The sequence below is a fragment of the Podarcis gaigeae genome (assembly GCF_964106915.1).
Source record: "Podarcis gaigeae genome assembly, chromosome: 2".
NCBI classification, from domain to species: Eukaryota; Metazoa; Chordata; class Lepidosauria; order Squamata; family Lacertidae; genus Podarcis; species Podarcis gaigeae.
The window spans coordinates 113016128-113041214 of NC_139679.1; the positions used below are offsets into that span (position 1 = coordinate 113016128).

The 25087-nt window shown below is 48.5% G+C and overlaps 1 protein-coding gene across 1 annotated transcript; it reads left to right on the top strand.

Annotated features, from left to right (window-relative positions):
* Window positions 1–3673: 3673 nt before the first annotated feature.
* Window positions 3674–23701, top strand: LOC310837688 (zinc finger protein RFP-like). Its single transcript, XM_083724666.1, has 8 exons — window positions 3674–4363; window positions 5237–5332; window positions 7263–7493; window positions 8471–8493; window positions 10288–10403; window positions 12329–12355; window positions 13158–13184; window positions 22319–23701. Exons 1-8 carry the CDS (start codon window positions 3971–3973, stop codon window positions 22852–22854), a joined length of 1449 nt encoding a protein of 482 aa, XP_083580792.1. The 5' UTR covers window positions 3674–3970; the 3' UTR covers window positions 22855–23701.
* The last annotated feature ends 1386 nt before the right edge of the window (window positions 23702–25087 follow it).

Sequence of the window (25087 nt, forward strand, 5' to 3'; positions counted from 1 at the left end):
CTTAGCTCTCCAGCTGATTTTGGTGGATGCACGGACATCCAAAAGGAGCGCCCCAGCATAGCTGTCAACTTTCAGATTTGAAAATAAGGGATCAGCAGCCTTGAAAATAAGGGATCAGCAGCCTCACCTGTCCTGGGGACAGACTAAGGGATATCTAACAATCTGGGAAGAATCTGGGAAGAAGGGACGTGGGTGCAGAAGGGATGCGGGTGGCGCTGTGGTGTAAACCACTGAGCCCAGTGCTTGCCGATCGGAAGGTCGGCAGTTTGAATCCCTGCTACGGGGTGAGCTCCCGTTGCTCGGTCCCTGCTCCTGCCAACCTAGCAGTTCGAAAGCACGTCAAAGTGCAAGTAGATAAATGGGTACCGCTCCAGCGGGAAGGTAAACGGTGTTTCTGTGTGCTGCTCTGGATCGCCAGAAGCGGCTTAGTCATGCTGGCCACATGACATGTTCTTACACTGGTCCACCAGATAGATGCTTATGGGAAGCCCTGGAGCAGGAAACTGAGTGGAACCGCAATCTGCCCTCCTTCAGGTTCCAGCCACTGTTAGGGGAATCATCCTGCCTCCAACCACGGGCTCATGCTATGTGCTCAATATTGTGGACACCTGCAGTGGCGTAACGAAGGGGCGCGGAGGGGGTGGGCCGCCCCGGGTGTGTGTGTGACAAGATGGGCCGCTGCCTCCCCCCAGCTGTGGAGTGGCGAAGAGTCAGTATGGGTGCTGCTTCCATATGGGTGCTGCTTCCATATTGGCTTCCATACAGCTGCCGCTCGTATGCCGTCCAATTGGGCTGCCATGCGGTTCGCCCCACTCCTTGGTGTAGCACCCCGGGTGACGGAGAAGGTTCCTCTGCCCATGAACACCTGTGGAAAGTTTGAAGGAGGGTTGCAATGTGCAAGCTTCACAGCCTTCTCCTTTCCCCATCCCAAGGGCCAAGAGAGCTACCACAGCAGCTTTATTTATTTATATTTTTAAAAAATATAAACTGCTTAAAGGGTTTGTTTTGTTTTCTGCAATTGGGACTTTCCTATTTTCATCACAGAAATGTTGGATGGGACGTCTCTGTTTTCACTGGGGAAATGTTGGAGGGTATGAATCAAGTATGTTGGAGGGTATCAAGGGGACACAGGTGGCGCTGTGGGTTAAACCATGGAGCCTTGGACTTGCCAATCAGAAGGTCGGCGGTTCGAATCCCCGTGATGGGGTGAGCTCCCGTTGCTCGGTCCCTGCTCCTGCCAACCTAGCAGTTCGAAAGCACATTAAAGTGCAAGTCGATAGATAGGTACTGCTCCGGCGGGAAGGTAAACGGCGTTTCTGTGTGCTGCTCTGGTTCGCCAGAAGCAGCTTAGTCATGCTGGCCACATGACCCGGAAACTGTACGCCGGCTCCCTCAGCCAGTAAACCGAGATGAGCGCTGCAACCCCAGAGTCAGTCACGACTGGACCTAATGGTCAGGGGTCCCTTTACCTTAAGGGCTTCCTCAAGCCTCATTCATTTAGGTTCAAAACTCGATTCATAAAATGCCTCTCTGCTCAGATCCCTGAGAGCCATGCAACAGCAGCCCGTAGGGTCAAGAGGAAAATGACAGCAACATATCTATCTGCAAAGGCATTGCATCTGTCTAGGGAGGCCAGCTCAGTTTGCAGAAGGAGCCTGCGACTCCAGGACAACACAGGAAATCAATGAATATGGCAAACATAGTGATTCACTGAATCTACATATTGGCTCAATGTTATTCTATGAGAAAACTTTGGAAGTGCATAAGATATCACTCGTTGTATCAATCTTCTCTGATCCAATGGCATTCAGGAGAGGGGTTAGTAAGCCCACTCCATAATCCCCAAGATGTACAATCAGATCCGCAGAGCCTTTCCAAGGAGTCATAACTGGTGATATCCTGCCAGACGGGTAACAATCTCATTCAGAATACTTACTCATCCCATAGTGGAATTAAACCCTAACAGGACAATGGGGTGTATCTGACATGACTCAGGAAGTAAGGAATTGTACTTTTTATTGTACTGTAATGGAGTAAGCAAAAAAACCAAAACACCTATACTTGATTGACAGGGGTGTGCCTGGATCTCAGATTTCTGCCTGACACCACACCTTTTCTGTGACATATCTACGATGTTTTGAGGATGCATCTAGAAATGTATTACGCCAGTGTTTCTCAAACTTGGGCCTCCAGCTGTTTTTGGACTACAACTCCCATCATCCCTAGCTAGCGGGACCAGTGGTCAGGGATGGTGGGAGTTGTAGTCCAAAAACAGCTGGAGGTCATGGGCATAGCCAGGGTTTTTATTGGGAGGGGGCAGGACTGACGTGATTGGTCAGTTAGTTCAGTATTTCTATTATTTTACTTGATCTGGGGAGGGGCAGCTGCCCCTTCCTCCCCCCTTGGCTAAGTTCATGCTGGAGGTCCAAGGCTGAGAAACACTATACAGTATTACGGGAAACTCTAAAAACTTTCAAAACACGCCAACCCCGGTTGCCCCCTGATCCTCTCAAAGTGAGTGGGTGTGGTGGGACAGCAGCAGATTGTCCTCACCCACAACCACACATGCAGTGTACGGGGTGTGCATGTTCAGCCCACTGCATTTCGCAACGCTACACAGTGGCGTAGCGGGGGTGCAGGGGTGGCCGGCCGCACCGGGCGCAACATCTGGGGGTTAGGGGGCGCAAATCCACGGGTTAGGGGGCGCAAACCCACGGGTTAGGGGGCACAAATTACTTGCCTTGCTCCAGGTGCTGACAACCCACGCTACGACACTGACGCTACATAAGGGAGAAATAAAAATGCGCTTGGGCACAGCTACGGATGGGTCTGCATCCCTTCTGCCCCTGGGAAGCCGCTGCACCGAAAAGGGAGGGACAGGGTCCTCACTTGCTGGTGGGGAGCTTTGACAGGGAGCTGCTGAGAGAGACTCCAGCGTCCCCTTCGAAACCGTTCCCACCCGCCTATTCGGGGCTCCCCTCCCACGCTCCTGCCATGCACAGGAGCCTAGGGGGCCAAGCTGCACACCCAGGCGTGCAGGGAAAGGGAAGGCCGCCGGCAAAGCCGCGCAGCTCCCCCACTCGCTGGGGCACCGCGCCACTAAGTGGGCAACGCGCCACTAAGCCCTATGGGAAAGATGGCTCTGCAACTAAAAGGCTAGAAAAACATGACACCATGAACTCAGAAAGGACAGATTGGCTCACCCTTAAGAACCAAGCAACACCCACATTTAGGAGCACAATGATCCTTGATTCTCTCACCACTGCTGTTTTGTTGTTCTTGTCCTTCTGTTTAGCTAATACAGTGGTATCTCGGGTTAAGAACTTAATTCGTTCCAGAGGTCCGTTCTTAACCTGAAACTGTTCTTAACCTGAGGTACCACTTTAGCTAATGGGGCCTCCCGCTGCCCCCGCTGCGCGATTTCTGTTCTCATCCTGAGGTAAAGTTCTTAACCAAAGGTACTATTTCTGGGTTATTGGAGTCTGTAACCTGAAACATCTGTAACCTGAAGCGTCTGTAACCCGAGGCACCACTGTAAAACTAAATTTAAAGGGTTTTTTAAAAAAAGATTTATTCAGAGAAAGGGAACGCCACTTCCCTCTTTCTTGAGACAGGGGTCTGACGCTTTTGTTAAGGAAGTAAGAAAGGGATTGTGAGAAACCTTAGTTCACTCTCTCAACTCCTCAGCGAGGGCGGGGAAGGACAGAGTTGTTTATCCGTTAAAAGGAGGGAGGAGAAGGAACATAACAGAAACCAAAAGGAGCTATTGCCTCTCCCCAATTCATTATTAAAAATAAATGTGGCGAGCACAATAAAGGCAAGGCTTAATCCATTGTTATCCTCAGTGGGGCTCTTGTATGCCCCAGTGCTTGCCCTCCCTTGAAGTAGAAGCAGGAGAGTAAACACCTTGGCAGTAACAGGAATCAGAAAACGAAACCAAGGCTGTCGTTTGGCCCAGGGAGAGGCAGCCATGGCAGCAGGAACTCCTGAGAAGCAGCTTCGCGAAGAAGTGACTTGCTCCATCTGCCTGGACTACTTCGAAGATCCAGTGACTACCAACTGCGGGCACAATTTCTGCCAAGCCTGCCTGAGAAACGGGCGGGAGAAGAACCCTTTTTGCCCTCAGTGCAGAGCAGCCTTGAAGCCACGGCAATTCAAGCCCAACAGGAAATTGGCAAACTTGGTCGAAATAATCAGGAAAATTGAGGAGGGGAAAAAGTCTGAGCTGTGTAAGGGGGACCAGGAACCCTGCAAACTCTTCTGCAAGGATGACCAGGTCCTCATATGCGTGATCTGCAACCTATCCAAGGAGCACCGAGATCATCAAGTCGTCCCTGTGCAGGAGGCTGCCCAGGAATATAAGGTAGGGAATTGCCATTGTTTGGGGGTCCAGATGGATAGAGCAGGAGGAGACACAATAGATGCAGCTGAAATGGCACGTGGTGTGGAGAGCATTGCTGTTCTTTTATTTAAGCCAGCGCTAGGCAGAAGGTGGGACACGGGTGGCGTTGTGGGTTAAACCACAGAGCCTAGGTCTTGCTGATCGGAAGGTCGGCGGTTCGAATCCCCGCGATGGGGTGAGCTCCCATTGCTCGGTCCCTGCTCCTAGCAGTTTGAAAGCACCTCAAAGTGCAAGTAGATAAATAGGTACCACTCTGGCGGGAAGGTAAATGGCGTTTGCATGCGCTGCTTTGGTTTTGCCTAAAGCGGCTTTGTCATGCTGGCCACATGACCCGGAAAAACTGTCTGCGGATAAACATCGGCTCCCTCAGCCAGTAAAGCGAGATGAATGCCGCAACCCCAGAGTCGTTTGCGACTGGACTTAACAGTCAGGGGTCCTTTACCTAGGCAGAAGGTAGTTTGGGATCTGCTGGTGGAACTGTAGGTGATTTGCAATAGGTTAGAAAGGCCTCTTGATTCCCAAATGTTTAATTATAATAGCACAATTGTAGTTAAGTGGCATATAAAGTGTTTAAGTGTTTAAATAAACGAAAGACCTACAATCTAAGTATGCAAAACAGAGGTGGGGTCATGTAGCGAATCACAAGAGGATTGTGTTGGTGGTGATGTTGTCGTTGTTGTCGCCCCGGCAGCCAACACCAGGAAGCTTTGAAATTAAGAGCTGGGCCTCATCTACTGTCCATCGGATCAGACTTTATAAGGCTTTATAAGGAACTCAGTTGGGGGAAACTGGACTGGCTGACTAAGCAAAAGTCTTTTTTTCCTGTTTGTGCAGGGGAAAATCGAGGCCCAGCTCCAGGCCCTGGAGAAAAAGAAAGAAAACATTTTGCACCGGGAACAGGCTGAAGATGAGAAGAAGCAGAAATATTTAGTAGGTGTTTGTTCCTCCAGCTCCAGTACTGGGGATGAACGTTTTGGAAGTCGAACGGATTTCTGGAACAGATTCCATTCAACTTCCAAGGGATGACTGTACTACAAATTTCACACAAGCTCATTCTTGTCATTGTAGACACATGCAAAGCAGATGCTCCCCTTTGTTGTTGTTGTTTAGTCGTTTAGTCGTGTCTGACTCTTCGTGACCCCATGGACCAGAGAACGCCAGGCACCTCTGTCCTCCACTGCCTCCCACAGTTTGGTTAAACTCATGCTGGTAACCTCGAAAACACTATCCAACCATCTCGTCCTCTGTCACCCCCTTCTCCTTGTGCCCTCCATCTTTCCCAACATCAGGGTCTTCTCCAGGGAGTCTTCTCTTCTCATGAGGTGGCCAAAGTACTGGAGCCTCAGCTTCACAATCTGTCCTTCCAGTGAGCACTCAGGGTTGATTTCCTTCAGAATGGAGAGGTTTGATCTTCTTGCAATCCATGGGACTCTCAAGAGTCTCCTCCAGCACCATAATTCAAAAGCATCAATTCTTCGGCGATCAGCCTTCTTTATGGTCCAGCTCTCACTTCCATACATCACTACTGGGAAAACCATAGCTTTAACTATACGAACCTTTGTTGGCAAGGTGATGTCTCTACTTCTCAAGATGCTCCCCTAGACATTTCCAAATGACTGAATTATTCAAAATGCAATTTAAAATAAGCAATTTAAACTATCCTCAATGCACATTTTGAACCGACATAGCCAGTGGCGGAGAACAGGCGGTGCGGTGCAGGCAGTCTGTCCTAGGTGTCATCCCTGAGGGGGGGTGACAAAATCCCCCCTGGGTGGATCACCGCCACGCCAATAGGGATGCCCATAGGGACGGGACAGGACATGTAGTGCCAGTAGAGACAGGGTGCACCGTGGGGCCTCAACTGACCTACAGCTGGGGGGAGGCAGTGGGCGGACAGTGGCCGTGCCGTGCAGTCCCATCCTGTCCCCCGTGCACACCATGTCCCTGTGGGCAGTTCGCCTTGCCCCTGTGGGCAGTTTGCCCCACCCCTATGGGCAGTTTGCTGCCCCAGGTGCCCAAGAGGCTTCCTCCGCCGCTGGACGTGGCAGGCTGTTGAGGTATAAGGTGCCCAGAAAACCTTTTAAGAGAATACATGGGTATGGGTCTTGTGGAGACCGTCAGTACTTGCCAGAGGAAGGGAAGCATCATGATATCAAAGCGATCAACAATTACCTGACATTCAGAAGACATCTTAAGTTCAGGGAAGTTTTTAATGTGTGATTTTAGTGTATTTTTGGTTTCTATGGAAGCCGCCCAGAGTGGCTGGGGAAACCCAGCCAGATGGGCGGGGTACAAATAATACATTATTATTATTATTATTATTATTATTATTATTATTATTATTATTATTACTACTACTACTATGTGCCAAATTACAGTGGTACCTCGGGTTACATACGCTTCAGGTTACAGACGCTTCAGGTTACAGACTCTGCTAACCCAGAAATATTGCTTCATGTTAAGAACTTTGCTTCAGGATGAGAACAGAAATTGTGCTCCGGTGGCGCGGCAGCAGTGGGAGGCCCCATTAGCTAAAGGTTAAGAATGGACCTCCAGAACGAATTAAGTACTTAACCCGAGGTACCACTGTAATTCGTTGCTACAGGCACACACTGTTGCTTAATTTGGAGGGGTTGTATGCCCTCCCCCTCATCCCCCTAAAAATCTGCTCTGGAAGTTCCCCTATCCCCCTGGAGCAGATTTGAGATTGCCTGGGGGTTGTAGAAAAGGAAAGGGGAATTCTGTTGTGTGAACAGAAGTGTGTTGTGCAAGTGGAACAGCATCGTTGGATACAACCCAGCCTCCTATTCCACTGTTTGCCACCTTTCCTTATGTCTCTTGTTCCCCCTTGCCCCTCTAGTCACAGGTGGGAGTGGAGAAACTCAATATCAGGGGTGTTTTCAAGCAAATGCAGAAGTTCCTTAAGGAAAACGAGCGCCGTTGGCTGGCCCAGCTAGGAGATCTGGAGAGAGAGGTTGAGAAGACATGGAAAGAAAATGTTGCCAGCCTCTCCGATGAGTCTTTCCGCCTCAACACACTTATCAGTGACATGGAGAGGAAGAGGCAGCAGCCAGACAGCAAATTCTTGCAGGTGAGACTTGAGACAGAGATGGATCCTACTCCCTTGTTATGAAAAAACACACCTAGACATTCCACTCTTGCGCCCATAACCTAGGTTTAAGGTGTCATTTGCCTCCTATCTTTCCTATCTCAGCTTCTAACACTGTACAGTGATACCTCAGGTTACATATGCTTCAGGTTACATACGCTTCAGGTTACAGACTCCGCTAACCCAGAAATAGTACCTTGGGTTAAGAACTTTGCTTCAGGATGAGAACAGAAATTGTGCTCCATCGGCGTGGCAGGAGGCCCCCTTAGCTACAGTGGTGATTCAGGTTAAGAACAGTTTCAAGTTAAGAACGGACCTCCGGAATGAATTAAGTACTTAACCTGAGGTACCACTGTACAGTCATACCTCGGGTTACAGCCACATCAGGTTGCATTTTTTCGGGTTACGGACCGCCGAAACCCAGAAGTACCGGAATGAGTTAGTTCCGGGTTTTGGCAGTCACACATGTGCAGAAGCACCTAATTCCAACCCGCGCATGGGGAGATGCGCAGGTGCAGGTTAGTAACGCTGTGGGTTGCGAACATGCCTTACACATGGATCATGTTCGCAACCCGAGCATCCACTGTATAAGAATTATTAAATAAGTCTGAAGCAAGGCAACTGACACAGCCATCCTTCAAAATTCGCACTTCTCTGAATTTTGCCGCGCACGTCTCCAGCAAAACACTGTGTACAAAAATGCCTGTAATGAGGTAAAAAATGTACACGTCCATGAAAATAGCATCAAAATGCATTATATTAAGGAAGATTGATGTACAAAAATGTGTATATTTGAGGGGGAAATGCATAGAAAAATGCACATTTATTAGGAGACTGGTGAATTTCCATGAAGGACTTTCCATCGCAAATAGTTTTGGAAACGTCGATAACTGCATTTAGGGCTGCCAAAATCAGAAGCACCTGTCCCAAACTGAGACCCATTTCTCTCTTTCTTTCAGGACATAAAAAAGACCCTGAGCAGGTATGTGACTCTTACTCTCTCCGCTTGCTGTTCTTTCTGGTTTTGATAGTCTCTTGCAGCAAAAGCAACAAAGGATACTGCGAAACCTTTAAAGACAAATGGATTTATTATGGCATGTAAGCTTTCATGGATGACTGTTCCCTTGATCAGGATACCTGATGTTGCTACCATGAGTTTCAGGTACATAGCTACATAGTTGGAGAGGGAGGGGCAGTATCGTAAACAGTGAGGTCAAAAGGAAATGAAAGGTTTTGAGCAGTGGACTCCTCTCTCTCTCTCTCTCTCTCTCTCTCTCTCTCTCTCTCTCTCTCTTTCGCTTTCACTTTGTCTCACCCTCTAACACTCACTCACCAATCACAGCGGTACCTCGGTTTTCGAATGTAATCCATTCTGTAAGACCGTTTGAGTTCTGAAACATTCAAAAACCGAAAACAGTCGACAATTAGGCTTCAGGATCTTACACAGAGCAGAAGCTGCGTGGCTTATTCAACTTCCGAGGTGTGTTCGGAAACCTAAGCATTTGCTTCCGGGTTTATGGTGTTCATAAACCGAAATGTTCAACAATGGAGACTTTCGAAAACCAAGGTATTGCTGAAGGAACCTTGTCACGAGTCATAGCTGTCAACTGTCCCTTATTTGGCTGAAAAGTCGTTTATCCCAGCGCTGTGTCCCGCTGATGTCCCTTAAATTTCCCGGGTTTCAAAGGAAGCAGCTCCTCTCCCTCCCTCCCTGCTGGCCAGGGAGGAGGGAGGCTCCAACTGTGTTGCTTGGCTGCGTTGCTCACCCAATAAGGAGTCTAAGTATACCTGAAGGAGTCCAGTATACCTGAAGGAGCGTCTCCACCCCCATCATTCTGCCCGGATGCTGAGGTCCAGCGCCGAGGGCCTTCTGGCGGTTCCCTCATTGCGAGAAGCAAAGCTACAGGGAACCAAGCAGAGGGCCTTCTCGGTAGTGGCGCCCGCCCTGTGGAACGCCCTTCCAGCAGATGTCAAAGCGATAAACAACTACCTGACATTCAGAAGACATCTTAAGGCAGCCTTGTTCAGGGAAGTTTTTAATGTGTGATATTTTAATGTATTTTTGGTTTCTATGGAAGCCGCCCAGAGTGGCTGGGGAAACCCAGCCAGATGGGCGAGGTATAAATAATAAATTATTATTATTATTATTATTATTATTATTATTATTATTATTATTATCTAAGAACGACTGGGGGTGGAGCTTGCATGCCTTGTGCCGATCAAATCGGCCGCGTTGCCTGGGGACTCGCCTTTGCTCAGCGCTTCCCAGCGGAGAGGTGACGGTGGTTTTCCTTGCTGCATCCCCTTTGCCGGGTTGCTGCACTGTGGGGACCACCACTTGAGGCTTTATTTGGCTGCTGGCTGGGCTTTCTGCCTTTGGCTTGGAGGGGCTCAGAAGTTGAACATACCTGTGTTTGGAAAATCCCTTATTTTGGCTGCTGATCCCTTATTTCCAAGGCTGCTGGTCCCTTATTTTCAAATATTCGACAATAGAGACATTCGAAAACTGAGGTATTGCTGAAGGAACCTTGTCACGAGTAAATAAAATATCCGGTCTGCCGCTTCATGCTACAACAGAATAAGGGAACCTGCGGTTCTTCTGGTGCTGCTGAACTACAGCTCCCATCATGCCTGACCATTGCCCATGCTGGCTGGGGCTGATGGGAGTTATAGTCTAACAATATCTGTAGGGTCATGGATTCCTTGTGATTCAGGCCTGCAGGAGGAGACAGTGCTTTCAAACCACTCTTTTAACTGGCTCTCAACTTCTTTCCAGGTATCAGGAGGGGCAACTGAGGCAGGTGGTGGAGCTTTCTCCAGGGCCTGAGGAAGGACTCAGAAGTTACTCTCATAAAAGTCTGGTTCTCAAAAAGGTCATGAAAGAAATTGAAGGTATTGGGGGACAACTCTAGGAGGCGGGTTTTCCAGATTGGGTGCATGCAAAGCGAGGGGCTGGCTTTCTCTGCAATGTCCCAGGTGTCTGACAAGTGAGGCTGTGTCACACCTCGTCCTGTTTCCTAAAATGGGGCTCAGGGTGTCTTCCGTAAAAGGATTCTCCTCATCAAAGGCCACCTCTGCACCATACATTTGAAGCACTGTTATTAGATCACTTTAACAGTCATGGCTTCCGACCCCCCCAGGAATCCTGGGAATGGTACCTTCTCAAGAGTGCAGAGACATCCTCTCACTTCACAAAACTACAATTCTGAGAGTGGTTTAACAATCAAATCCTTCTGAGAATTGTAGCTCTGTAAGAGGAATGAGGGTCTCCCAGAGTTTGGAGACCCATAGACTAGACCACATTATACTGGCTTATCAGGGATGCCAACTTGAATAAAATATTGTGGGGCCCAGGTAAGCCCCGCCCCACTGATCACATGACACAGTGCGCACGCACGCGCACACACACACCATTTGAATGGGAATGCCCATCAACTTTGTGGGCAGTAACTTTGTTACTGTGTTCCGTGAAGTGGGACTATTGTTCTTTGTTCTTTTTCTCTTTGCTGTCTGATGCTAGAGAGAGAGGGAGCCATGTTGCAGTGGACCGTGTGTGTTTATATGTAAATAAAGTAGATTAGCCAAAATGCTGAGTTGCTGAGGTCTGTCATGCATGATGTGCAAACTCTGCGGATCCCTAAGTATGCCGGCGTCGGTTGGCATCAGTCGCTGTGATGTTTGGGCTGAAGAAAGCTTTTGAAGCTCCCGAACGAAAGACCTGGGGGGAAAGAACATGCCAGTTGGGCACGGTCCTACTCGAGTGCAGGCTGAGCTCCTGACACCGCAACAACTGGAGAACCTCAGCTATCTCTGGACTAGAGCATTTCTCCTGGTGGACATGGAAATGGAGGGGGCAGAATCTGTTGTCTGGCAACTTAAGTATCCATTAATGCAGTGTTTCCCAAGCTTGGGTCTCCAGCTGTTTTTGGACTACAACTCCCATCATACTTAGCGAGCAAGACCAGTGGTTAGGGATGATGGGAAGTGTAGTCCAAAAACAGCTAGAGACCCAAGGTTGGGAAACACTGCATTAATGCACCCACCCACTTCTTTGGAGCAATATTTGAAAAGCAAAAGCCCATTTGTACAAGAATATAACGTAAACATAAGAACATCAGGAGAACCTGCTGGATCAGGGCAAAGGCCAATCTAATCCAGCATCCTTTTCTCCCAGGGGCCAACCAGATGTTTCTGGCAAGTTCATAAACAGGAACAGAGTGCAGCAGTGCTCTCCTGATCTGCAGTTCACTGTTGACTGGTATTCACAGCCATGCTGCCTCTGACAGTAGAGGGAGAACATAGCCATGGAGCCAGTGTGGTTGGAGGAACATCTGTCAGGGATTATTCAAAAGTGATTCCTGCAAAAGTGATCTCCTGAGAGTTAGTGTGGTGTAGTGGTTAAGAGCGGTGGACTCGTAATCTGGTGAACCGGGTTCGCTTCCCGGCTCCTCCACATGCAGCTGCTGGGTGACCTTGGGCCAGTCACACTTCTCTGAAGTCTCTCAGCCCCACTCACCTCACAGAGTGTTTGTTGTGGGGGAGAAAGGGAAAGGAGAATGTTAGCCGCTTTGAGACTCCTTAAGGGGAGTGATAAAGCGGGATATCAAATCCAAACTCTTCTTCTCCTTTGATTCTTCCTCTCCATCAAGTTGCCTCCCTTTACACCTAAAGCAGTTTTCATTTTTTTTTTAAAAAAAGCATAAATTTGTTCACTAGTGTTATTTAAATGCTGGTCGTACTAAGTTATTTTGTGATTGATTCATGTTGCTGTGTAACTCACCTGGAGTAAATTTGTCCTCTTTTCCTTCCCATAACAGAGTCTTTGGAAGAAGCACTGAGCAAAGGTAATTTTGTGGTAGTTTTATGGGAAGCAAAACTCTGGAGATGGGAGGAGTCCCTTTTTTAAATGGGAGATGGGGAGAGGAAGGTGTTTGCATTGCTCCAGGTGAAAGGTGGGGAGGAAATGATGCAGTTTTGGGTTTTGGTGAGGTTGCCTGGAGGACTCCTAAGGAGAAGGGAGACAAGAGGGGAGAGGAGGCTGAAGGAACCCTCCACAAGGGAGGGTGTTCAGAAAAGGGCAAGAGGCGAAAAACTGGGCTCTTGAGCCCCACAGGGAAGCCGCTGAAAGAATGTACAGTGGTACCTCAGGTTAAGAACTTAATTTGTTCTGGAGGTCCATTCTTAACCTGAAACTGTTCTTAACCTGAGGTACCACTTTAGCTAATGGGGCCTCCCACTGCTGTCGCCACACGATTTCTGTTCTCATCCTGAGGTAAAGTTCTTAACCTGAGGTACTATTTCTGGGTTAGCGGAGTCTGTAACCTGAAGCGTCTGTAACCTGAGGTACCACTGTAGTTGCTCAAGGCAGCCGTGGACTCCAAAAGGTCGAAAACCTCTGGTGTAGACAATACTAAATTAGATTGCAGGGGGTTGGACTACATGCCCTTTGGGGTCCCTTCCAATTCTGCAGTTCTGTGATTCTTACATTCAGCCTTGTTATATGGCTTCCTAGGTTTCTAATTAAAATGCTCATCTCAGTATTCTGTGTTTCTTTCGTCGTTCTTTTTTTTCTCATGAACTGACATACTTGCTGTATGTATTATTATCTCACTTTACGTTTGTCCACATTTTATTCCCAAAAAACAGAGCCGGCAAAGGAAACGATGAGCAAAGGTAAATATTGGCAGGAAAATGTAGGAGATGGGGGAACTCTTGATGGTGATGAAGGCTTAAATATCTATAATGAGGTTGCGTCTGGCAGGTGGTTCCACACACCTTTCTTTCAGAAATGTCAAAGAACCTGACTGATAGAGGCAGACTAGAGTAGTGGCTCACAGAGATTGCAGATGTGGATTGATTGTTTATTATTATTATTATTATTATTATTATTATTATTATTATTATTATGCCTATATTGACATTCCTTGCAATGGAACTGAAATATACTCAGAGTCGCAAAGTGATTTCATGCTCTTTATTCAGCTCATAGTGGTGAGGAGGAATGAATGAAAGTCCCCTCAAGGTATCTGCTTTATATACATTATTTACACAATGGGCTGCACATGATTGGCTAATTCCGGAATTCTACTGTAAGCCAATCAGGTTGTGGATTCACTTAAATCTGGAGCATGATTGGGTGGTTCCTGCCAACCAATCATACTGCTGCATTGTTCTAGGACCAATCCGACTGCTGCATTCTGAATCCTATTGTTCTAGGACCAATCAGACTGCTGCCTTTTGGATCCTATTGTTCTAGGACCAATCAGACTGCTGCAGTTTGGATCCTATTCGACTCAGTACATAACACCCCTCCCCTCTAAGTTCCAGTCCTGCCCGGGAGGTCGCATTCATAGTCCTCAAGGTACGCTGGCGGCCTACGCGTCCGTTGCGGCCTGTGGTGTTCCCTGGTCCGGTGTTCAGGTTCTGGCTCGTGTTCCAAGGATGCTGGCTGTGATGGGGCTGTTTGGTCTGGCGCAACCGGCTCGCTCAGTCGTGGTTCTGGTTCCGGTGTCCTTTCGGCCTCACGGGTCCTCTCTGTATTTACTGATTCTGCCTCTCCTGCTGGCCCCTGCTGCTCTATGGGCCTCACTGCCCCACTGTTCCCTTGGGACTCCTCTGCCCTTTCCTCCTCCTGGGTTTCTCCCGGGAATCGTCGCCGTATCTGGTCGCAGTGGCGGCGCCAGCATTGCCCTCCATCCGTTAGCACCTCGTACGACACAGGGCCAGTGACCCTGGTGACTGTGGCGGGTACCCATGCTGGGCCTGCCCCAAAATTCTTTGCGTACACTGGGTCCTGGGCCTCGAAGGTCCGGGGGTTCCTGCCTTCCCCCACCACTACCTCATCCTGAGCTCTATCGGGGTGAAGGCGGTCCAATCTGATTGCAAGGCGCCGACCCATTAGTAGTTCAGCGGGGCTCCGGCCAGTCGTTGAGCTGGGGGTGCTGTGCTGTGCTAGGAGGAATGTGGCAAGGCGGTACTCCCAATCCCCTTGCGTCATGCGGCGAAGGGTGTCCTTGGTGGTCCGCACCATGCGTTCTGCTTGGCCATTGGTGGCAGGGTGGAATGGCGCCGAACGGATGTGGCGGATGGCGTTCTGCGCTGTGAAGGTTTGGAATTCTCCTGACGTAAATGCAGTCCCGTTGTCTGAGACGAGAGTGTCAGGGAGCCCGTGGGTTGCAAACAGCCTGCGTAGTACCCGGATGGCTGCGGACGTAGAAGTGGACGGTACCAGTGCGACTTCCAGCCATTTGGTGTAGGAGTCCACCACTATGAAGAATGTTTTCCCCTGAAAGGGGCCAGCGAAGTCCACATGCAGGCGTGACCATGGTGCTCGGGCGGACTCCCAGGACTGGACTGGGGCCCTTGGGGGATCTGGGCGGGATTCTTGGCAGGCCTGGCAGTGTTTGACCCAGGCCTCTATCTCTCCGTCGATCCCCGGCCACCACACATAACTCCTGGCAAGGGCCTTCATTCTTACTACCCCTGGGTGTGTCTCATGTAGGGCTGTGAGGACCCTTTTGCGGAGGGGCTGGGGAACAACGACCCTGCTTCCCCATAAAAGGCACCCCTTGTGGGCCGACAGTTCATGTTTGCGGGTTGTGTAGCCAGCGAATTCTGGCCCAGGCCTGCTGCTGGGCCATCCCCTCCACACCCAGTCCAGGACCCGGGAGATGACCCTATCTTTCTTGGAGTGGTGTGCCACTTCTTGTGCCTGAATGGGGCGGTCGGGAAGCAGCTCCAGGCTCATAACCTCTTGTGCAGGTGCTGGGTCGGGGCCTGTTTCCGGTAGTGGTAGCCTGCTGAGGGCGTCCGCATGGCCCATCGCCTTCCCCGGGCGGTGAATCAGCGCATACTGGTAGCTGGCAAGGAAAATTGACCACCTGAGGACACGAGGAGACAGCACTTGGGGGGTCTGCTTTTCGGGGGCAAACAAGCCAAGCAACGGTTTGTGGTCAGTCACCACGGTGAAGGGCCGCCCGTACAAGAAATCATGGAATTTTTTTACTCCCTTCACAATTGCCAGACCCTCCTTGTCGATTTGTGAGTAGTTCCGCTCGGTTGCGTTGAGTGTCTGGGAAAAGTATGCCACCGGTACCTCTCTCCCATCCGGGAGTTGGTGTCCCAGGACAGCGCCAATGCCATAGGGCGAGGCGTCGCATGCTAGCACCACCGGCAGCCTCTCGTGAAAATGTGCCAAGACCGAGTTTGAGACAAGCAAGTCCTTGACTGCCTGGAATGCGGCCTCCTGGCGCTGGCCCCACACCCAAGGGGCCCGCTTGTCCAGGAGTCTGTGTAGGGGCTCCGCTACCGCCGCCTTGTGGGGAAGGAAGGAATGGTAAAAGTTCAATAGTCCCAAGAAGGCCTGAAGTTCAGTCTTGCTCTTGGGCGCTGGGGCATCACAAATGGCCCGTACCTTGTCCCCAGTCGGGTGGACCCCTTCTGCGTCCACCATAAATCCCAGAAAGTCCACCTGAGGCACTCCTAGTAGACATTTTTCCCGCTTCACCTTGAGACCCGCTGTCTGGAAACGGTGCAGAACGGTGCGGAGGCGGTCCTCAAACTCCTCTGGTGTGGGCCCGGCAATCAACACATCATCGAAGAAGGGGGTGACGCCAGGAATCCCTTTAAGGAGCGAGTCCATTAGATTCTGGAATATGCCTGGTGCCACGCTGACACCGAATTGCAGCCGCTTTACCCTGAACGCTCCTCTGTGCGTCACAATCGTCTGTGCCTCTGCTGTGGCCTCATCTACTGGCAGCTGTTGATATGCTTGGGCCAAGTCCAGCTTGCCAAAAATTTTCGACCCAGCCAGGGTAGCAAGGACATGGCTGACCACTGGCACTGGGTATGCATGGGCCGTGAGGGCCTTGTTTATAGTACATTTGTAGTCTGCGCAGATGCGGACCGAACCATTAGGCTTGACGGGTGTGACGATTGGGGTTTCCCAGGGGGCATTAGGCACCGGCTCCAGCACTCCTTGCTCCACTAGCCGGTCCAATTCCTCGTCTATACGTGGTTTCAGGGCGAACGGGACCCGGCGGGCCTTGAGCCTGACTGGTCGTACTGCGGGGTCAAGCTGTAGAGCAATGGGGGGGCCCGTATACTGTCCCAATTTCCCATCGAAAACCCCTGGAAATTCCTTGCATATAGCGTCCACATCCACTTGTAAGGTAGTGTGGTTCACTCCGGTGATGGCTAGTCCCAGTGGTCCAAACCATGCCAATCCCAGTAAGCTAATGTAGGGGCCCTTGACCACAAGCAAGTCCAGTTGCCGCGTCCGCCCTCGGTATTGCACCCTGAAGGTCCCCACCCCCATTGTGGGGACCTTACGTTTCTGGAAGTCCCGGAGGGTGAATGGGGCCGGCCTGAGTTTGGGACCCCCAGTAGGACACAGTTTCCTTAAGGTCCTTGCCGAGATTATGGATAGATTTGAACCCGTGTCAAGCTCCATGCGGCATGGGGCCCCCTCTATCCGTACCTCTACATAAATTTTCTCTATGTTGGGGTAGGGCAACTGGTATACCTGGAAGTCCGTGAGCTCCGTCGAGTTGCCTTGGTGCGTTGGGCCCCGGGACCTGGGGCTCTTGGATTGGTCATCTGATGCCTGGCGTCGGGTGGGCCGAGCCCGACACACCCGGGCGATGTGTCCCAATTTTCTGCACTGCCTGCACTCTGCATTGCGGAAACGGCAGGTCCTCCTCTCGTGAGTTTCCCCGCAGCTTGCGCAGTTCCCTCCTTCTCGTCGAGGCAGCTGTGGTATGTGGGCTGCTTGAGTGCGCTGCTGTACTCGGTGCACCTCCTCCCTGTCAGATCCTGAGTCGTCAGTGAGGTCTTCGTGGTGGACCCTCGGTTGGGATGGCAGGCTCGGCCGTGCCTCTTGCGTCGACCTCTTGGCAGCTTCCGTTGCCAGGGCCTCCTCCAGAGCGACCTGGAACGTTAGGTCCTTCTTAGCGTAGAGTCGTTGTTGCAGTTTCTCATCCCTCAGGCCACCGACGAGGCGGTCACGAAGCATGTTCTCCAGCTCTGAGAAGTTGCAGAACCGGGCGGCTTGGCGGAGAGAGGTCACAAACCCAGTTATGGTTTCCCCAGGGGCTTGCCGCTTTGCATAGAAGGCATTTCGACGAGCCACCACTGAGGGTTGCGGCGAAAAGTGCCCCTTCAGCTGTTCCATTATTGTTTTGTATGGAACAGTAGCGACGTCTTCAGGCGCAAGGAGAGCCCGGGCGATTTCAAACGTCTCCTCTCCGCAGACGCTGAAGAATATCGCCCTCTTCTTGGCGTCTTCTTCATCGGTGACCCCTTTGGCTTCTAGGAGGAAAGTGAAACGGGAGGCGTACGCTTCCCAGTCTCCCGTTGCTGGGTTGAACGGCGAGAAGCTGCTGTCGGTTGCCATTCTGAGTTCCTTGTGTCCCGGAGCTGAAGCCTGGATACACGGTGCGAGGCAGCGGTGCGGCAGGTGGCGGTGCTGCGGTGCTGTGTGTGGCAGTCAGCTCCGCGGGATCCCACCTTCGTCGCCAGTGAAATATACTCAGAGTCGCAAAGTGATTTCATGCTCTTTATTCAGCTCATAGTGGTGAGGAGGAATGAATGAAAGTCCCCTCAAGGTATCTGCTTTATATACATTATTTACACAATGGGCTGCACATGATTGGCTAATTCCGGAATTCTACTGTAAGCCAATCAGGTTGTGGATTCACTTAAATCTGGAGCATGATTGGGTGGTTCCTGCCAACCAATCATACTGCTGCATTGTTCTAGGACCAATCCGACTGCTGCATTCTGAATCCTATTGTTCTAGGACCAATCAGACTGCTGCCTTTTGGATCCTATTGTTCTAGGACCAATCAGACTGCTGCAGTTTGGATCCTATTCGACTCAGTACATAACAGGAACGCAGGGAGGCAAACACCAAAGTAAAATTAAACACCAACCACCACACCAAATTAAAAATAAAATAAGAACATGAAAAATCCATTTTTTATGTTAAGATCAGTTAAAACATTTTTTTAAATTGCCAGCACCCAGTCATTGCTCTTCTGCTTTATATTGCCAATGTAACCGCAGTTCTTGCAGACTTAATAGATTCCAAACAACATTCTGCAACCCTGTGAGCAGAATCTTCTCTTTCCGGACTTCCGGGTCGGCGCCATCGCCGAATGGCGGGCTCCCTCCGAGCTCCGGAGGGAGCCGGCTTGGCAGGGGCTGGGTCCTACCGCACCGGCGATGCGGGGACCCTTAAAAACCACGGCCAGATTGAGGCCGTGGACATGGAGACTCGGCTGGCACCGTTAGCGCCCTCCCGACTCGTGAAGGAGCCTTTTTAAAGGCTACGGATCGGGTGCCGGGGAGAAGCGTGGTGCTTTGAGTTCTCTGCTATCCCTGCCGAGCGCAGCCGCATGCCATCCGGCGGAGAGCGCTGACTTCTTCCATTGAAAATTCGGCTCTAAAGAAGAACCCGTGAGTAATTGGAATATGGACTAAAAAAAAAAAGGGGGATAAATTTTTAAAATTCGGAGCGAACGGGGGAGGTGGAAAAAAGGAAGTCAGCCTACCCCTAAATTGTAGAAGAGCCAAAACAAAGGACTGGACAACTAAGATCGAGTGTAACCTTATCTTGCCGAATCAGCAACTTCGCGAGGGAAAATTATAAGATTGAGCTGGAGGAGAAAAGTGGAATTGTTTAAAAAAAAAAAAAAAAAGCAACCCCCCCGGAATCCCTGGAGCGATTCGTGAAACTGCCTGGAGAAAAGTGATGGAGGCCTTGACAGCTGTCAAAGAGCTGTCAAAAAGGAAGATTAAAATAGAGACTTTGTTATAAGGACTTTGCCGGTTATATTTGTTACAAATTGAATACAAACTGTTTTAAATATCGGTCAACAAGCTACTTGGTCTGGTGGATGTGATTCTGGAAGGGAACTTTGTTATTGCAATCCACCTAGAGGAGCCGAGGGACATTGCATGTGTTTTTCACAGGAAATGTGAACAGTTGAATGGAACTTTCAATCTCCTGGGAAACTGCAGGAATGGAACACTATTTTGTCTACAGAGGTCTACACACTACAGGAAACAATGGAACTATTTGTTGGAAAATGAAAGGAACATGATGTAATGCTTTGCTTCAAGAATAACAAACCTCTGCAGAGACACTAGAAACTTTTGGAAAAAGAACATTTCTGTGGGAGAACAGAGAAATAAAAAGGAGGAGAATGATTGATAAGAACAAGGAAACAACAAGAACTGGACAGAACTGGGGGAACATTTGGGATATTCAGGTTTGACAAGCTTATGGATACAAAATTGGAGTTTTTACTCCTGGATATAAAAACCTGGATAGAAGAAATGGGCCCTTATTTGATAGACTCCTTCTACGATTGGACATCCGTAATTAAAGACTGGCAAAGAACCTGAGGGACATAGTGTAATGTGGGAACTCCAGGAAGATATTAGAAGTGGAGGGATAGGTGAAACGCAAAGGGGAAAGAGGGGAGGGAAAATTGGAATCCAAAGGCTGTAAAATTACTATTTATATTTATCTTATTTCCATCTGTACTATGTTTGAAAGGGGGAAACTCGTTGAAGGGTATAGATCGATCTTAGGGGATGGGAATTTGGATAAATTGGGTTATTGATGAAGAGTGTAATTTGGGGATAAGAATTTGTTGAATTTAATTGCTTATTTGGAAGATTTGGAACACAAGAGGGGGTAGGGAGGGGAAGTCCTAGTTATTGGCAATAGATTGGATTTAATTTGTTTTGATTTGTTCTAATTTGGAAAACCTTAATAAAAATTATTATAAAAAAGAATCTTCTCTTTCCATCTCCAGATGTTGTGAAGAGGGAAGTTTTCAATGGGACCATAATGTGAGGGGAAGTATCAAATTCTCCCTCCCCCTTTACTGCAGTCTCAGCTATGATTCATCCTTCTCACCCCAATTGATGGGGTGGGGAGAAACTGGCTGCTATTGAAAAGGGAAGGGTTAAAGTGATAGAGCTGATTTATAGGGAGGAGAGAGAGACCATGGAAGCCCCATAAAAAAGTGAGTTAACTAAGGGCTTATCTACATTTACCTTTTGCCCCATGCTTCCTAGGCACAGGTTCTGCGCTTAAAAGCGTTGGAGTATTTGTTTGTTTTGCCCTAGCGCTTTCCTCACAAAAACCTGCTCTTTAGCGCTTAATCAGAGCAAACATCAATTCAAGTTTTCCCGCAGATTGCCATTTGCTCCGATTGAGCTTTAAAGAGCAGGTGTTTGTGGGGAAGTCTCTGGGGACGAAGAAAGGGTGCCTGGAAAAAGTGGGGTGAGGAGGCAAGTGTGGACAAGCCCTCAGTGTGACTATTCTGCTTTAAATTCCCAGTGTGGAAGCTGAGCAAGGGTGTGAGCTGACCCCGTGATGTCCTCTGTTTTTGTTGGTTGTTATGGGCATCCATTTTTGTGCTTTTATATTGTGAACCACCCTGTTATCTTCAGACGAAGGGTATAAGAATCAGCAAGAATGCTGACTGCTAAAAATTGGAAGGGAGAAAAAAAACCCTACAAAGGAAGAATGGCAAATTAAATTGTGTGAATACTTAGAACTAGCAAAAATGGCAAAGGTAATTAGGAACCAATCAAACCAAAAATTGTTACAGAGTGTATTTAGAAAAACACTGTTCCTGAACAAAATCCTTAATATGCTTTGACTACTATGCGGGTGGTGCTGTGGTCTAAATCACAGAGCCTACAGCTTGCCGATCAGAAGGTCGGCGGTTCAAATCCCCATGACGGGGTGAGCTCCTGTTGCTGGGTCCCAGCTCCTGCCAACCTAACAGTTTGAAAGTATATTGTATTTAAAAACGGGGTATCAGAGTTTTTAGGCGGCTAACCAGGTTGGGATAGCTGGGATAGCAGGCTTGTTGGTTTTGAATGTTTTAGGTACATTTTTCAATTTTGTCGTTCTGTATGGGACAATGACAATAAAGATTATGGTATCATATCGAATAATAATAATAATAATAATAATAATAATAATAATAATAATAATAATTTATTTATACCCCACCCATCTGGCTGGGTCCCCCCAGCCACTCTGGGCGGCTTCCAAGAAAACACTAAAATACAATAGCCTATTAAGCATTAAAAGCTTTCCTAAACAGGGCTGCCTTCAGATGTGTTCTAAAAGTTTGGTGGTTATTTTTCTCTTTCACATCTGATGGGAGGGCGTTCCACAGGGCGGGTGCCACTACTGAGAAGGCCCTCTGCCTGGTTCCCTGTAACTTGGCTTCTCGCAGTGAGGGAATTGCCAGAAGGCCCTTGGAGCTGGACCTCAGTGTCCAGGCAGAACGATGGGGGTGGAGACGCTCCTTCAGGTATACTGGACCAAGGCCATTTAGGGCTTTAAAGGTCAGCACCAACACTTTGAATTGTGCTCTGAAACGTACTGGGAGCCAGTGTAGGTCTTTCAAGACCGGTGTTAGATGGTCTCGGCGGCCACTCCCAGTCACCAGTCTAGCTGCCGCATTCTGGATTAATTGTAGTTTCCGGGTCACCTTCAAAGGTAGCCCCACATAGAGCGCATTGCAGTAGTCCAAGCAGGAGATAACCAGAGCATGCACCACTCTGACAGTCCGCGGGCAGGTAGGGTCTCACCCTGCGTACCAGATGGAGCTGATAAACAGCTGCCCTGGACACAGGGTATTGTATGGTATCGTAGATGGCTCTGGGGAGGCCCTGGTCACTTGGCAGCCACTGAGCTCAACATTTTCTTTTTTCTCTCTCTCTCTTTTTAACGCTGCTCACCTTCTTTCCTTTTTCTCTCTTTTCCCCTTCAGTGAATGTGATTCTGGATCCCGACACGGCACACCCTTTCCTGGTTCTCTCAGAGGACCTGACAAGCGTGAGATGGGAAGACGGATATCGGGGCCTGCCTGAGAACCCCGGGAGATTTGACCGGGAATTCTGTGTACTGGGCTGTGAGAGATTTGTGTCAGGAAGACACTGGTGGGAGGTCGGGGTGGAAGAGGAGGAAGGGGCGATGTGGGCCTTAGGGGTGGCGCGAGTTTCCCTCAGGAGGAAGGGGTGTTTCAGCTTCAGTCCGAAGGAAGGCATCTGGGCTGTGGGGAAGAGACCGCACGGTCCGCCTTGGCCTTGCCAGCTGTTTGCTTTAACTACGCCTGAGTGGACTCCTTTGGCCTTGAGCTGTGAGCCCAGGAAGATCCAGGTGTCCCTGGACTATGAAGGGGGCCAGGTCCACTTTTTTGATGCCGATTCAGGTGGCTTGATCTTTGCTTTCACTTCAGCCTCCTTCTCTGGGGAGAGGATCCTGCCCTTTTTCCAGGTGGTCTCAGGGGTCACAATGAATTGCTGAATCTTGAGGAAAATCCTTATTTACACCACACACAACACCATTAATGGAGGCCCTGTCGACTCCAAGCATTGAGGTGGGGAATCTGTCGCCCCTCCAGATGCTCCCATCATCCCTCATACTGGCTAGGAGCTGGTGGGAACAATGACCAAAATCTGCAGGGCCACAGGTTCCCCACCTCAAATCTATGCTGAAATATACTCAGAGTCAAGAGTGGATTTCATGCTCTTTATTCAGCTCATAGTGGTGAGGAGGAATGGAAGTTCCCCCAGCATGTCTGCTTTATATACATTATTTACACAGTGGGCCCCACGTGATTGGCTAATTCCGGGATTCACCTGTAGGCCAATCAGGTTGCGGATTCACTTCCACCTGCAGCTGGATTGGGTGGCTCCTGTGGACCAATCAGACTGCTGCATTCTGAATCCTATTGTTCTAGGACCAATCAGGCTGCTGCCTTTTGGATCCTATTCAACTCAGTACACAACATATGCTTTTCTCAGGGCCAAGCAAGAGGCTACAGTCTGGGCCCCTCAGGGCAACACATTTATTGAGCATTCGCCCTCATTTGCTTACATGGAGGTTTGGCTTTATCTAGTATTTCCCGAATATTCATTCTGCTTTGCTGGTGTGGCAGTTAAACGACAGACAGACGTTTGTTCTGCGTTCATCCACATCCTGGTTGGATGGGGAACAAAACTCTTTCATTGATTATTCGGATAAACACTTTAGTCTTAACCGATTGCATATTTGCTGTATTTTTTGTCTTTAAATCTTTCATAAGTCGCTTTGTGGCTCTTTCATTTCAAAAGGTGATGGATAAATAAATAAATCTCCTTATTTGCTTTCAGAGTGTATGCGTGCCTCCCTGTTATTAAGTTAGCCCACACTTTTTAATGCATTTCTTAGACACTTTCTGCAGGAAAGTCAGGTTTTTTTCATTAAGTGGGTTTGTTGAGTTGGGGTGGGTGACTAGCTCCACTTTAAATGCTCAAATCTTTAAATCAGGGGTAGGCAACCTAAGGCCCGGGGGCCGGATCCGGCCCAATCGCCTTCTAAATCCAGCTTGCAGACAGTCTGGGAATCAGCGTGTTGTTACGTGAGTAGAATGTGTCCTTTTATTAAAAATGCATCTCTAGGTTATTTGTGGGGCCTGCCTGGTGTTTTTACATGAGTAGAATGCATGCTTTTATTTAAAATGCATCTCTGGGTTATTTGTGGGGCATAGGAATTTGTTCATTATTTTTTTCCTTCAAAATATAGTCTGGTCCACCACATGAGGAACGGTGGACCGGCACATGGCAGAAAAAGGTTGCTGACCCCTGCTTTCAATGTTAAAACCTAAATTTCTGGTGCAAACGTACCACAAAATACGTAGTGACTGTCTGGAGGCGCTTTTAGCCACTTCTGGGTATTTATTCATTTTATTTATTTCATAAAAATTATGCACCATGTGATTCTTTAAGCAGAGATCTTAGAATGGTTTACAAAAAGAATGAAACATAAAATATTGGTAAACACAGTTAAAAGCAACAATTTAAAGAAACAAGATAAGGAAACAAGATAAATAAAGAATTGTGTAAACTAATCATGGACAAAGCTATCAAAGTAAATAACAATTTCCTTCTAACTTCCTCCAGCCCATCTAGTTGTAAAACAATTTGAAAACAAGTTTCCTAACATGTTCTAACTTCTATGTAACTTAGCATCCTAATATTTTAAAATACAATGTACACTGTATAAATGTAAATAAATTAAAAATATTTCCCAGCTATCAACAGGTTAGATAGAAGATAGGGACAAAACAAGAGGGCAAGAAGAACATACATTTAAAGAAGATTGGAAAATGTTTGTTGAATATATGGAAAATAACTGTGTACAGCTGAAAACGCGGGCAGCATTAAGATAAATTCAACAGAGTAAATAATTCTTGATGGATGTAAAAGTGGAAAATTGATTTGAATGGTTATAGTAAAATATGCAGGGATTTGGATATGTAAAATGAACCATGGAAAGAAAAGAAGGGAAGTCACTGGATATTTTGAAGTTTGTAAAATGTTTATTTGAAATTATAAAGCAGAAAATTTAATTAAAGTTATTATATAAAAGAAGAAGATAGGGACAAATTTAGAATTAGAGGGCTGTATGCCCTTCATTGCCTCTGGCTCCACCATGTTACTTGGAACCTTGCAATATTAATTTATAGTGTTTGATTTCGGTATGGAAATTTGTTCTA